This window comes from Pseudochaenichthys georgianus, chromosome 6 (genome assembly GCF_902827115.2).
Source record: "Pseudochaenichthys georgianus chromosome 6, fPseGeo1.2, whole genome shotgun sequence".
NCBI classification, from domain to species: domain Eukaryota; kingdom Metazoa; phylum Chordata; class Actinopteri; order Perciformes; family Channichthyidae; genus Pseudochaenichthys; species Pseudochaenichthys georgianus.
The window spans coordinates 334,510-347,625 of record NC_047508.1 but is presented as its reverse complement, the minus strand read 5'-3'; the positions used below and the strand labels follow the sequence as shown (position 1 = coordinate 347,625).

The window sequence follows — 13,116 nt, the reverse complement described above, 5'->3', positions numbered from 1 at the left end:
CCACCAGTGAGCAGTGAGCAGTGGTTTCTATAGGAACAATAAAGAATACAAATAACCTTTCTCAAACAGGTATTTCATAACTGCTTGAAGACATTTAAATTATTATTGGCCGTCACAGGCTGCTGTAAACTAAACACCACTCTCACTGACAGAACACCTCACTGAGTGATTGAACTCATATGTCTAACTTTCAGGTTTCTCTTTTCAGCCGCAGACCCCATGTCGCCTCTTTATGTGCGTCGCTAAGTTCCTCGTACTACTTGTGTACTTTAAAGCGGCTCGGCATCGTTTACATGTTTGTTGATAACTGAGACTCTCGGCCTCCGTAGTGCGAAGCAAAGATCGTCTCTGCCGAGTGCTGACAGGATGAGAGGATATTATATGAATGATTCGTTTTTTTCTACCGATGCAAAGACGCTACAATCGATGCATCGCGAGTTCAACCCAAACTGTAGCCGACTCTCTCAACCGGGGCACTCGCATCTTGAACCTTTATGCCGGGGCACCGATGTGAATCGGTGAATCTTAACATCCCTATAATACAGCTATGTGACATCAGTTGACTTAAAACCCTTCATTCATGTCAACATTTCAAATGTTCTTTGTGTGTGGCTGTTACTCTCTCGTATCAATGTTGTATTAGTTTTTTCTCGCTGTAAGAAAACAAGGAAATGAATAAAAGGTGTGTGTGTTTCATTCAATGATGGTTCACTGAAACAGGGATGGCTTTTCTCCTGTATTTGGAGGTTTTATTTAGCTAACCCATGACAGGTGTAGCCCGTGATATATTTATTTTTGTCTTTCCAAACACCTTGTACTCTTCCGGCTCTGTTTTGATATTCAGCATGTGATGTCAATGTTAGACAGTGGCAGACTAATGTCCGTTTCCTTTTCTCTCCTCTGCAGCCCACTGGTTACATGGAGACGTCGTTGTCCTACAGCTCCATAGAAGACCTGCAGCTCCTTTCATGGGACAACGCTCCAAAGTACTGTGTCCAGCTCAGCTTCCCTGGAGGAACCGTCCTGCTGCAGGTACTTTTTGAATGCTCACCAAAGATGTATGAGCTGGATGGTTTTGGTGGTTCCAGGGGCAGCTTAGCATACTTGCAGCTGAATGATGCTCCGAGCACTGCATACCTAACTCTCTTAGTCTTGCTTACTTATTATTTGACCCTTTAGCTATTTCTTGGTTTTTATCGATATTTCCTTTAAGTGAAGTTAAATAATAAGGACCATGTGTTTGAGTATCAGTTTACCCAAAATAATGGAAAAAAGTGTCAGAATAAACTTCCTTTCAGGTTTTCAAGGCTTTCTGTCTTGATATGGGTAATCTAATGAAGGCTGCCTGAGCCACACGAGGACGATAACGCAAACGGACCGAAATCGATATCAAAAAGGTCTTCCGTCCACACGCAACAGGCACCAGAAATGTGTCTGTTCACACGAGACCACTCGAAAGCGCTGGAGACGCTGTAGTACATATGCCAGGCCTGTAAGTGGCGCTGTACTCCTGCCACAAAAGCAGCGAAGAAGACTTCCCGCGCATGGTTGCCATGGTTTATTCTCCGCTGTGGACGCTCTGGCTCTTGTTCTCCCTCCACGAGGTGAGCGTTTGCTCCTGCTGTAGATCTAATATTGCAGTGATAATATAACATAATGTAAAAAGAGCTCGTGCTGGGCTCTCTAGTTTGGTGTCTGTCATGTTTGAGCCTCAGGAACGGGTTTCAAACACCTGAGAGACGGCTCTCAACTTTACATTACCTGAGCCATTCAGTTAGCATAAATGCTACTTGTGATACATAATTATCCAACTCTGGGTGGTGGGGGTCAAGCAGTGTATCCTCACCTCATCAGTGTGTTTGCATATGCCTGCTGCCAGCTGCTGGACCACTGCCAGACACACTCAGTGTGTGCTCTGAAGAAAAGCTAATCTGGTTCCTATCCACACGCTGGAATCAGTCAGGGTTCCTGCAAATGGAAAACCTTGAATCCAGGTGCAGTGTTTCAGTTAATACTATAAATGAATAGAACATTTGAAATATATTTTCACATGAAAAAAACTAAAGGTTGTAGACGTTAAGTGACGGATTCATGGAGATAACATTTCTACTTCAAAACAATTCAGAGTGGACACTGAAATAGCAATCTGTCACCGTGCTGGTTTGGGCTACGGCAGTTAGAATCGCTTTGTTTCCTCTGCAGAGCACGGCTCAGTGTGGGAGGGTTCTCTCTTAACGCTGCATCACTTAAACATTTCAAAAAATCACACACCACTATAGGATTAAGGATTCACACAGTCATAATAAATGCAATATTTTTGTTGTATCATAATGGTTTATGAATTGAGAAAATAGCTTGTTTTAATGGTGGGATTAAATGGGTTTAAAAGAGGCTTGTTATAAAGAGTTGTAGATGTATTTAAAGCAGACAAGAATGGCCAGACAACATGGTAGTCTTTAGTAAGTTTATCACAAAAGTATATTATCCCTTTTAATTTAACTCCTTCATAACAGGAAATATAAATGAATTTCTTAACAGCTATCACATTGAAAACAGTAGGGAAGCTACTTGACTGAACACACTGTTCCGTCTCATCAACATGCACCATGCACCATGTCTTCCTCTTCATACAAACTGCAGCTTTACTGGTGTCGCCTTAAGGTCAGTACACTTTGTTCTGCTAGCATCAATTGTTTTACTGTTAACAAACAATGGGGCAGGTAGTAAAGGTGCAAACACACTGTAAATAGATGGAGGAATGGCTGCTTTGTTTCTGCAAGGCCAAGTTCATGTGTAGAGTCGAGAGCTGCCCTGGACTAAAGATTTGTATCGTCGTCACTTCAGGCGATTAGTCGACTAATCGTCGCACGTATATATTATATACAATTATTATTAATATTATTTATTTATTTTTGTTTCAAAGGCTGATAATGAACATTATAATAACAGCATGGTGCGTTGTGCTTCACATAAATTATAAAATAGAACTGTCATAATTAACCTTAGTAATAGGAATGAAATGTTACGTGTAGAAAGTGCATGAGTGACAGCGCACCGCACGGACGGAGCGGTCCTCCCGTCAGCGGCAAAAACAGCAGAAGCTCCGGTAAGGATTCTTAATATGTGTCCGAAAACAAGCAGCGAGGACACACACTGAACATTTAGTCCTTTTATTCTCTCATTCTTATCTGAATAACCCAATAAATACTACACAGGAAACGGAAACACTGAAAATATGCGCGTCGACCAAAAATACCTCAGCCCATTATGCCCTCATCGTGACATTTTTCTGCGGTCAGAAGTATTATATATTATAGCTCTATATATGTTGCTACAACACTAGGCTACTGCCTGACTCACTGCTGCTGTTTTCCTCCTACTCTGAGAAAGGAACACATGTTGTTATTCATGTTGACAACTGTCTGTGTTTGGTGTGTTTGATTGGATGACAACCATGTGGCTCAGGCCTCCTGAAATTCAACTCATATTGTTGCTTATGCATACATATTTCATTTAATAGAGTGCTGCCGGAATGAGTGCTAAACTCATAAAATAAATGCATAGAGTACAGTAACTCTAAAGTACAGTGTAAAAGTACAGTAAGTATATTGTGAATATGTTCACAATGAATAAACATGAATTGAAACATAATCTTATCTGGAACTGAAAATGTGAAGATGTAGTAAAGTCCATCTTCCAAATAGATTCGTTTTTGAACTCTATTCAAGCCAAAGACCTTTAGAACATGAATGTACAACTATGTGCTCATTTTAATGTTGGCTTGCATTAGGGTCAGGGGCGGATCTAGAAAAATGTTCATGGGGTGGCAAGAACATTTCAGGGGTGGCATCCCCTGGCAGAAGTATATGCTGATTTACTCGCAGTCATATCAATCAATGTTAACTTGGAAAGCCACACTATTGATATTTTAACTCAATAACATTTGGTGACATTATTGTGGCACATCAGTAAAGGCTTACATATAAATATATAAGGTGGCACACATCATTTAATGCATTTTAACTGAACAATAACTGAATGAGTTTGTTTCACTCTTAGACCAGCAGGGGTTAATTAACCGTCTCATCGATGTTTGTCTGAACTAATATTATACTATTAACAATCATATTATTCCTATCAGCTGTCAACCACTGTTATGATTCACATATTTAGTGTTATTATTAAATAAACTATATTTTTTGGAGGAGATAATTTAGTTCCTCAAGATGCTTGCTCACCCTCCTTCAAATTTGAAAGACAAGTAATTACTATCATATATCAAAAGAATCAAAAGAACAGTTCAGCGCCCCACAACTTCATTGCAAACAGTTACAACCTTGACGTTACATCAGAAAGAACAAACATTAAAGAAGTGACTAACTGCATCAGTTAGGGTTAAAAAACGTGCATTCAGCTCAAACATAGACATCGCTGCAGTTATTATCCAGTGGAGAGTCCTTACCTACTGGCCTAGTTAAATCAAAGTGGTTACTTTTGTTTGGCTGGGCAGTGTAGTTTTACACACCGTCTTATTTGACTTTCTCAGGACTTAAAACAGTTTTTGGGGGCAGACCCCCTCAAAGAAGAAAAATATTATACACACGTAAGGTCATCATCTTAACAGTTTATTATTCTCATCGACTCATCCGTGAGCAGAGCATCAAGTTGGCATGCCTATTACAGCTGAATGTGGCGATTACCATCTTGATCAGCAAAACGCCTCACAAACTGATTAAGATTTAAAGCTATGGTGCGTTTTCATTCAATGCTGAGTACAGCCAAACTTGACAGGCTCTTCTCTGTCATTGTAGACCGCAAACGGTGGCGGCTCCAGAGTATTTGTGTTGGGTAATCTATGGTAGGGATAACCCATACAGTGGTGGGGCTCAAGTCAGTATGTGCAATGTGATTACATACACGCTCCCCTTGACAGTGAAACGCCACGCGTGAGGTTTAGATTATTTCCCTGTCTCAATCCAAATGGAACTGTATGAAATAAAAAGGCACATTTGTCTTGTTGTAAATAAAAAGGGCGACCTGGAGCCAATCCTGCAATTTACCAACAGGTGAAAGAGGAGACATGCTGAAAACCCAACCCCTGCAGGTCTGGGGGGATTTTCCCCCAGGAGATTTTTTTAAAATACTAACATACAATACACATTCTGGTCCTCTCTTGAGAAGAACAAAAAATAAATCTATTACTTCACGACATATTTAAAAAAATGAATGGTATTTCATTTTTTGTTACTTTGTTCTGAAAGCTGAACCTGCTGCTCCTCACAGAGAGAAGAGGGAAGAGGCTGTGAATGACTTTACATTGGGGATAAGGGTGGATAGCCCCCATTGTTCTGTGTGTCAAAATGAAAGACAGCCCACACACCTATCAATCATCAAACCGTGGGGTCTTATTTCATTACGTGTTGATTTCTATCAACACGTAATGTTGTATCGATGTATCGGAACTTCCTGCAACAACACCACGCCGTTATCGTGATTCTGATTGGCCAGAAGACATTATCAAAGATGTTCTATTGAGAAGACGATCACTACGTGACAAAAGTTTTCAAAACCGTTTCTAGTCTTCGGTATTTCCAGACAAGTGGCTGCTGAAATCAATCTTACTAACTGCTGTCTGTGCAGTTTACTCCGCGCGAGTTGGCGGGCTTTATTTTGCTTACTTTAACATCATGTCTCATGGTGGGGCTGAGCCATTTCTTGGTATGGGTGCAGCCTACCCCAGCCATACCCTGGCGCTGCCACTGACCGCAAATACCTCATTCCTTCCGTCTACTTGGATCCGAAATGCTTCTCGTTTTGCGCTGTCCCCCGTTCAAATGAAATCGCAGCCAATCATATTTCCACGCTCGTTCCAGGGCCGGGGGAGGGGTTACAAGGCTTCACTTGCACTCGGACATTAGAGATTTTCTCTCATACATGTCCGATGAGCCACAACTTTTTTTTCAAAACAAAGCTGACAACTGGGGTGGCAAGGCATTTTTCTAAGGTGGCAGCTGCCACCCCGTGCCACCCTGTAGAACCGCCACGGATTAGGGTTAGGGTTAGCTAACCAATGACATTTCAACTTTTACTCATTTGGAAAAACTGTTGCAGAATGTTGTCAACTGAGAGGCACCTGAAAACCTTGTGTGGGGTTGCTTTCTCTCACCTGATCTACCACATTTGACTAATTGTGTGTGTGTGTGTGTGTGTGTGTGTGTGTGTGTGTGTGTGTGTGTGTGTGTGTGTGTGTGTGTGTGTGTGTGTGTGTGTGTGTGTGTGTGTGTGTGTGTGTGTGTGTGTGTGTGTGTGTGTGTGTGTGTGTGTGTGTGTGTGTGTGTGTGTGTGTGTGTGTGTGTGTGTGTGTGTGTGTGTGTGTGTGTGTGTGTGTGTTGCAGGCTGCAAACAGCTACTTGAGAGACCAGTGGTTTCACTCTTTGCAGTGGAAGGTAAGGTTACCCTTTATCTTTAACTATTAATGAACTTGTTTCACCAGCCCCATTAAAGTGTCATGGACCCCCTGACGACATTTGTGTCCTGCTGTTTGTGAGCCTTATTTTTCCTTTTCTTAAAAAGGTAAACATAAAAACTACCACATGTATTACAAATGTTCTGAAAGGCCATTCTAAAGCACTTTGTAGAGCCCAATGAGGAACATCACGTTCTAAAGCCTTACAGTCACACTGTGCTCAATAAGCTCAATGCAGTTAAACAAAGCAGTATGCCTGAAGTAGTCTACAGCTCACACGCTTCCTATGTTGTTTAATTTCCTCCACACTCAACACTGTTCCACAGCACTGTCATGTGGAAAGCACCTACCAGGCATTATCATAGGTAAACATGTATGTTAATGAGCTTTCACTCCACCATTTTGAAAAAATAGACAGGTCCAAGGTGAAACAACAAAGATGTGAGAAATGATGACATATAAGATACCACAACAGTATTCACACAAAAACCAATCCTAATAACATAGGAGCACCTGAGCACACTTTTCATTCCAAATTGTGTTCTTGCAGAAAAAGATCTACAAGTACCGGAAGGTCCTGAACAACCCGAGCCGCTGGGACGTGGTTCTGAAGGAGATCAGAGCACTGGTGGACATGGCTCTGAGCTCCCCCCTGCAGGACGAGTCCATCCACCAGGCGCCCCTGCACATCATCTCCACCCTGCTGGCTGAGGTACACACACACACACACACACACACACACACACACACACACACACACACACACACACACACACACACACACACACACACACACACACACACACACACACACACACACACACACACACACACACACACACACACACACACACACACACACACACACACACACACACACACACACAGACACTGAGCAAGTAGTGGCTGCTTAGGACTGCTGCAGGACATCTGTTGGTTTTCTAATGAAATATTTGGTTCAAAGAAAACATTTTCACTGCGCTCAAAAGACCATTTATTTTCTGCTTGATGTGGGATGCTCTGGTATTTAAAAGGACCCCAAAGCAGAGGCTGATTCAGGCAAGGTTTTCAAGGTGTTAAATGAAAAATGCAAACAAAAAAAGGCAGGCAGTGATGGCAGGAAGCTAGCGGGTTAGCAGAAAGATCTCCGGTGAACAGAGAGAGTTGTCCATGGATACACAAGGCGCCAGGCTGCAGCGCGGCACTCTGGTTCCTCCAACTGCTTGGGGTCGTCGGGCAGAGCTGTGGGGGCGGGGCTCTGATGGAGCAGGTTGATTGGGTGATGGGAACCAGGTGTGCCTGGTCTGCAGCCACGCCCCCCTGCCACGCCCCCGGCCACACAGCAGCCCTGCTGAGAAGGAGAGCCGAAGTTACCTACTGTAACTCCGGCCTCTATGAGTATTGGCGTAGCCCTCTAAGGCTATTGCTATTGGGTAATCCCCCTGCGCTCCCGCGCAGCACTGAAACACTTGTAGTCCACGCCCACCCGCAAGGTGGGCCCCACCTTCGGACTCACTTGCGGTATAAATAGAAAGGAGGCCCGGCAATCTGCTCCCACACACACAGCTTTTCTTCAGCTATTCGTGGAGCCAGTGGGGCCCAGCACTTAGAGGGCTACGCCATTTACTCATAGAAGCTGGTGTTACAGTAGGTAACTTCAGTTCTATTTCGTATATGGCTTCGCCCTCTAAGGCTATCGCTATTGGGTTAAGGGCGAAGCATGATGTAGTCTACGCCCCACTGGGTCCGCCCGGTACTAGAAGCACAGACACACCTGCTCAATAACAACCCATGCCTATTGCGCCATGCGACTGGCGCATCACAGTCCCTGGAATATAGCATAACATGAATATTATACACCAAAGCCACATCCCACTGAGGCGCCAGTGCGCAAGCCCCGCCAGTGTTCGTGACACAGGTCTTAGTCTCCGTACTCCTCGCAGAAAATGGCTGGGTGGCTGCTGACCGCTCCCTCCACCTGGGAGAGAGCATCCCGCGCCACGAAATTTCCCACGGTCTGCCTGACAGTGTACGCTGTAGCAGGGCCAGACTGGGACAATAAGTCAGGCCGGGAATTATACACCCAGCCAGGCCACTACCAGTTTTCTTTTGTGCCATTTTCCTGGATTTATTTGTCAGTATTTGCAGCGTTGCTGCCCATAGTGATAGCCCTAAACTTTAAATCTACTGCCCCAGAATAAACATATGGACATGGGTTACTATTTAAAAAACATTTGCAAATCCATTTAGGAACCTGTGAACATGTGAACTATGTGTTAGGAACTATGTGAACATATTTTAAGTGGAGGTGGACCTGAAATTCTCTAGGGGGGTCCGGGGGCATGCTCCCCCGATTATTTTTTTAAATGTTGGACTTAAATGCATCAATCTGGTGCACTTTGAGGGGGAAATAAAGAGACTACACCCATATGAAACAGAACTGTATACATTTAAATAATCATAAAATCATAATAACATGGCCATAACCAATAACATACCATATCCAATATGAAAAAACATTGAAACTTGTATATTTATTTATTTTTGGTTCATTTATAGTTGTGAGTGTGTCTGAACCAGCCTCACCCGTCTCCCCCCTGCTCCTCTTTGAGGCAGCAGCAAAGCCTAGTTTTAGCTCTCAACAAGTTTTTAAAGTGTATCTTACCTTTTTTCACCTAGTTAACATTTTATTTTTATTATTCATGCATATTTTACTAATCACTACCCCCTTAAATGGAAATATGTGTTTACATAAATGGTGACCAAACCGTTTGAGACCCACAGAGAACTTAGACTAAGTTAACTAGTCTAAGGACTGAGTCCTTTACCTCACCTGAGCTGTAGTTATCAGTCTCTCAGTCTGACAGGAGAGGACTCTCCTCTTCCTTGTTGACAGCTCATTATATCCGTTAGCGCAGCTAGCTAGCACCAGATGCTAACAACAACAATACACGTAACCGGCAGTGGCGGCGCTAGGGGGTGGCTACTTGGGCTCAAGCCCCGGATGTTTTCTGAAAAGCCACGGATGTTTCACTTAAATAAAAAAAAAAGTACATTAGCCTGCGTACTGCATAGCCTTCCCTGCCCTGAAGAAGAAGTCATGATTCCTAGTGCCTGACAAGTTTTAAGCTAATAGCCTATAAAGTTATGGATATTAGAAAGTTATTTTCATCGAAGCTGGCGCCACAAGCTGCAGCAGCAGTATCAGCAGCTGACAACAATGTCATCACCAGCAGTCAAGAAATGGATGATGTTTCAGGTTTGTGAATCTAATGATGATTGTCACTACCCGATCTGCAGCTCTGCCCGATCTGCAGTGCGCATGTGCGAGATGTTCCGCTATATTGGAGAACTCCGTAAGGCAACCCAAGTGATCCGTGGATGGAGGCGGGGTAGGAGTCTTCCGACTCCTGCCCAGCACTCGGATCCAGGAACTCAAGGGCTTGGTACACGTAGTAGGACTCCTGGACTGGCCAATCATCCTCCTCGGCCGCAGTAGCGAGAGCGGCCGCTCTTTGCTGTCTGTCGGCCAGAGGGAGACCGGCACAATGACAATGAGCACATGACACCTGCTGATACTGGGCGAGAGCTGCGTGCGCGTGCTCCGACTCCAGGCAGGATTCACATTGTGAGTGCCGGTCATAACTCATTATGAACCCCGTCTGGCATGAGGAGCAAACTCTAACACAACCCTGTGTACTCATGCTTAAGGATCTTTTTCGAGGTGGCTCTTAAAAGAGCCTTTACTCTTTAGTGTCTCTACAGTGCTTCAGTAACGAGGTGCTGAAGAAAAGAGGGAGCAGATTGTCGGGCCTCCCTCCTATCTATACCGGAAGTGAGTCCGAAGGTGGGGCCCCACCTCGCTGGTGGGCGTGGACTACAAGACTTTTCAGTGCTGCGCGGGTGCGCAGGGGATTACCCAATAGTGATGGGCGAAGGGCGAAGCCTATACGAAATAGAACAGAGAAGGGAGGGGGAGAGAGCATGCACCATAGAACAAAATACACCACAAAAACAAAGATAATACATAACATGTTGCACACAAAGGGATCTACGGAGCCCCTAAAGGTTCATGGAGAGAGAAAAAAAGTATCTTGTGCGCAAGATATACTTTCTCGTTCGCACAAAATTTCGTGCGCACGAGATAGTATTTCGTGCAAACGAGAAAGTATTTTGTGCGAACGAGATAGTATTTTGTTAGTTTCTCGTCCGCACGAGAAAGTTACCGGTGCGCCAAGTAGGAAATGGAGCACAGAGGAGACAACCGTTTCTTTGCAGACTGTTTTGTTTATGTGGAGAAATGGCAGTGCATATATCATTTGAGATATATTTCAAACTCGGACTTCATTTAGGGACATTTTGGCCAGGGGTTTAGAGCTATTTGTTTAAGCACCGGATTCTGTAAACCAGTCTGCTTTGATCTATGAATTCCTGTCCGTGACTCACAGTATCTGCTGCCCACAGCTGTTTTATAGAAGGAAAACCTCCTTCCCATTATGAAATCTCTGCGGCACCAGTGGCCTGTACTACAAAGCAGGATTTGCTATTTACTATTCATTCATGAAGTATGACGCTGCGCTGTCAGCACGCTAACCCCATCCCTTTCACGTGAACGCGCTCTCAGCCGGACAGAGAAACCCTGGTTGATTTGCTGAGTTGATAACCAGCGTCGTCGGACCGCTTAGCGACATCGCGTTTGTTAGGGTTAGTTAAGCCGGGTAACTCAAACATATCCAGGATCTGTGGAACTGGCTTCGTCGTACAGGGCACTGGAGGCAGTAACGTGTAACCCAGCAGAATCTGAGAAGAGCAGCACCAGCTGCAGAGAGCGGTGCTGTTTACTTCCCTGTGTTTCCCTTCATTAGAACAGCTGGATAGCAGGTCACCCTTGAACAAGAGATCTTTTGATCTCAAGGGGCTTTCACCTGGTTAAATAAAGGCTACAATAGAGATCGAGGCTGCTACGTTTAACCACACACACCTCTACACCAGAGTTCCCGTTAGAATATTGTTTCGCCGGTCAACATGTCCGTTAAAGTTTCAATCTTCCAGACAAAATGAGAAAAGTGCCGGTCAAAGGTCTTCTTTGTTATTTATTGAGCTTTAAAACAAATTGATGATTCGATATTAAACAAACTAACTATAGTAGATTAACTACATTATTCAAAAGTGTTCAGTAACTTACAATAACACGGGAATAATAAACGGAGCGCTCTCTCTCCTGACAGCCCGTCAGTGTCATGCAGCTCGCGGATCAGTAATGAGTGACCCGACAGTAAAACTAAACATATCTATAACTAGTTACGGTATTTTGAGAGGTCATTAAAATAGCTACGTGTGATATTCTAACCTGAAGTGTGTGTTTTGTTCCGCTCACCGCTGCATGTGATCAGAGCTGCGTGTCGAGTCTCGACTCGTCAGCAGCAGCTGATCTCTCTCTCCCGTCAGATTAGACTTCACTCGCGTTTATGTCCATATCGATCCGATCCAGCTAGTTCTAGCTAATGATATGACTACCTGCTTATTAAAAGACAACTACACAATAAGTGTCGCTATGCAACCGGGTGAGGCCACAAAGTATAGCGCAGCATTATGCATTTGTTTACATGCCCACCGGAACCCCGAGGCATTACCAACAGATCAACGCACAATCCACCCACACAGGACATCTCTTTCTCCACATGTTAGACATTAGAATGGACTATTCTTGTCTGTCACATAAATGGCGCAAGTTGCGCAACTGATGTGGTATTGCGCTAAGCGTAAATTATTTTTGAACGGACACTTTGACCGGAGAGATTTAGATTTGCCGGTCTTCAGCATATTTTACCGGTCGTAGTCCGGTAATTACCGGCTAACGGGAACTCTGCTCTACACACATCGAACTACCAGAGTATTCCCCCTCGTTTTATGAAGGAGATGTCCTGTCACCGGGGCGCATGATGTGTGTGTGTGTTTGTGCTCAGCTGGGCTCTGTGTGCGTGTGTTCGGTGTGTTTGTGTGTGTCCGATACCACCGGCATTTGTTTTCAAATTACCACGAACAGTGATTTACACAAATCTGGTTCTCCATAGTTATATGTGTATTCCCAAGTGAAAGAAATTAGTTTAATCTTAATCTTGATGTAGTGCTATAGTCCTGCCGGAGTGCACCGGAACAAACGACACTATCATAAACACATACACACACACACACGCCCTGGCGACCGGACATATTCTTCATAAAACTAATAATATGGCGTAATAATCGGGCCGCTCGATGTGTGTAATCATAAGAAAGTGTCTTGTGCGCACGAGAAACGTTCTCGTGCACGAAATACATCTTGTGCGCACAAGTTAATAAAGCGTGGCCTCGTTTTATTTATTTTTCTCTCTATGAACCCTCCAGGGCTCCGTAGGGATCACATCCGTACAAAAAGACGATGGGCAAACCTCAATAGAAGCTTTGCATTTTAAAAATGACATTCAGTACAACCCTACACATTATATTCACTCATTGATGGTTTGAAAAGTATTTGTTACTAGTTGTTGAAGTTCTACAAAGTGTTAACATATAATATATATTAAACTACCCAACAGAATAGAAGATCATTTGAATTGTTTCCCTCTCTTAACATTTGGAATGTATTTACTTTAATTCTCAGATCTGAG

At 43.8% G+C, this 13,116-nt stretch overlaps 1 protein-coding gene across 1 annotated transcript in view; it reads left to right on the top strand.

Moving 5' to 3' along the window:
* cmip (c-Maf inducing protein) overlaps positions 1-13,116 on the top strand; it is a 72,207-nt gene that overhangs the window by 19,875 nt on the left and 39,216 nt on the right. Inside the window, exons 2-4 of the mRNA XM_071203363.1 lie at positions 907-1,032; positions 6,396-6,446; positions 7,017-7,178. Coding sequence (XP_071059464.1) covers positions 907-1,032; positions 6,396-6,446; positions 7,017-7,178 — 339 coding nt within the window. The remainder of the gene's footprint in view (positions 1-906; positions 1,033-6,395; positions 6,447-7,016; positions 7,179-13,116) is intronic.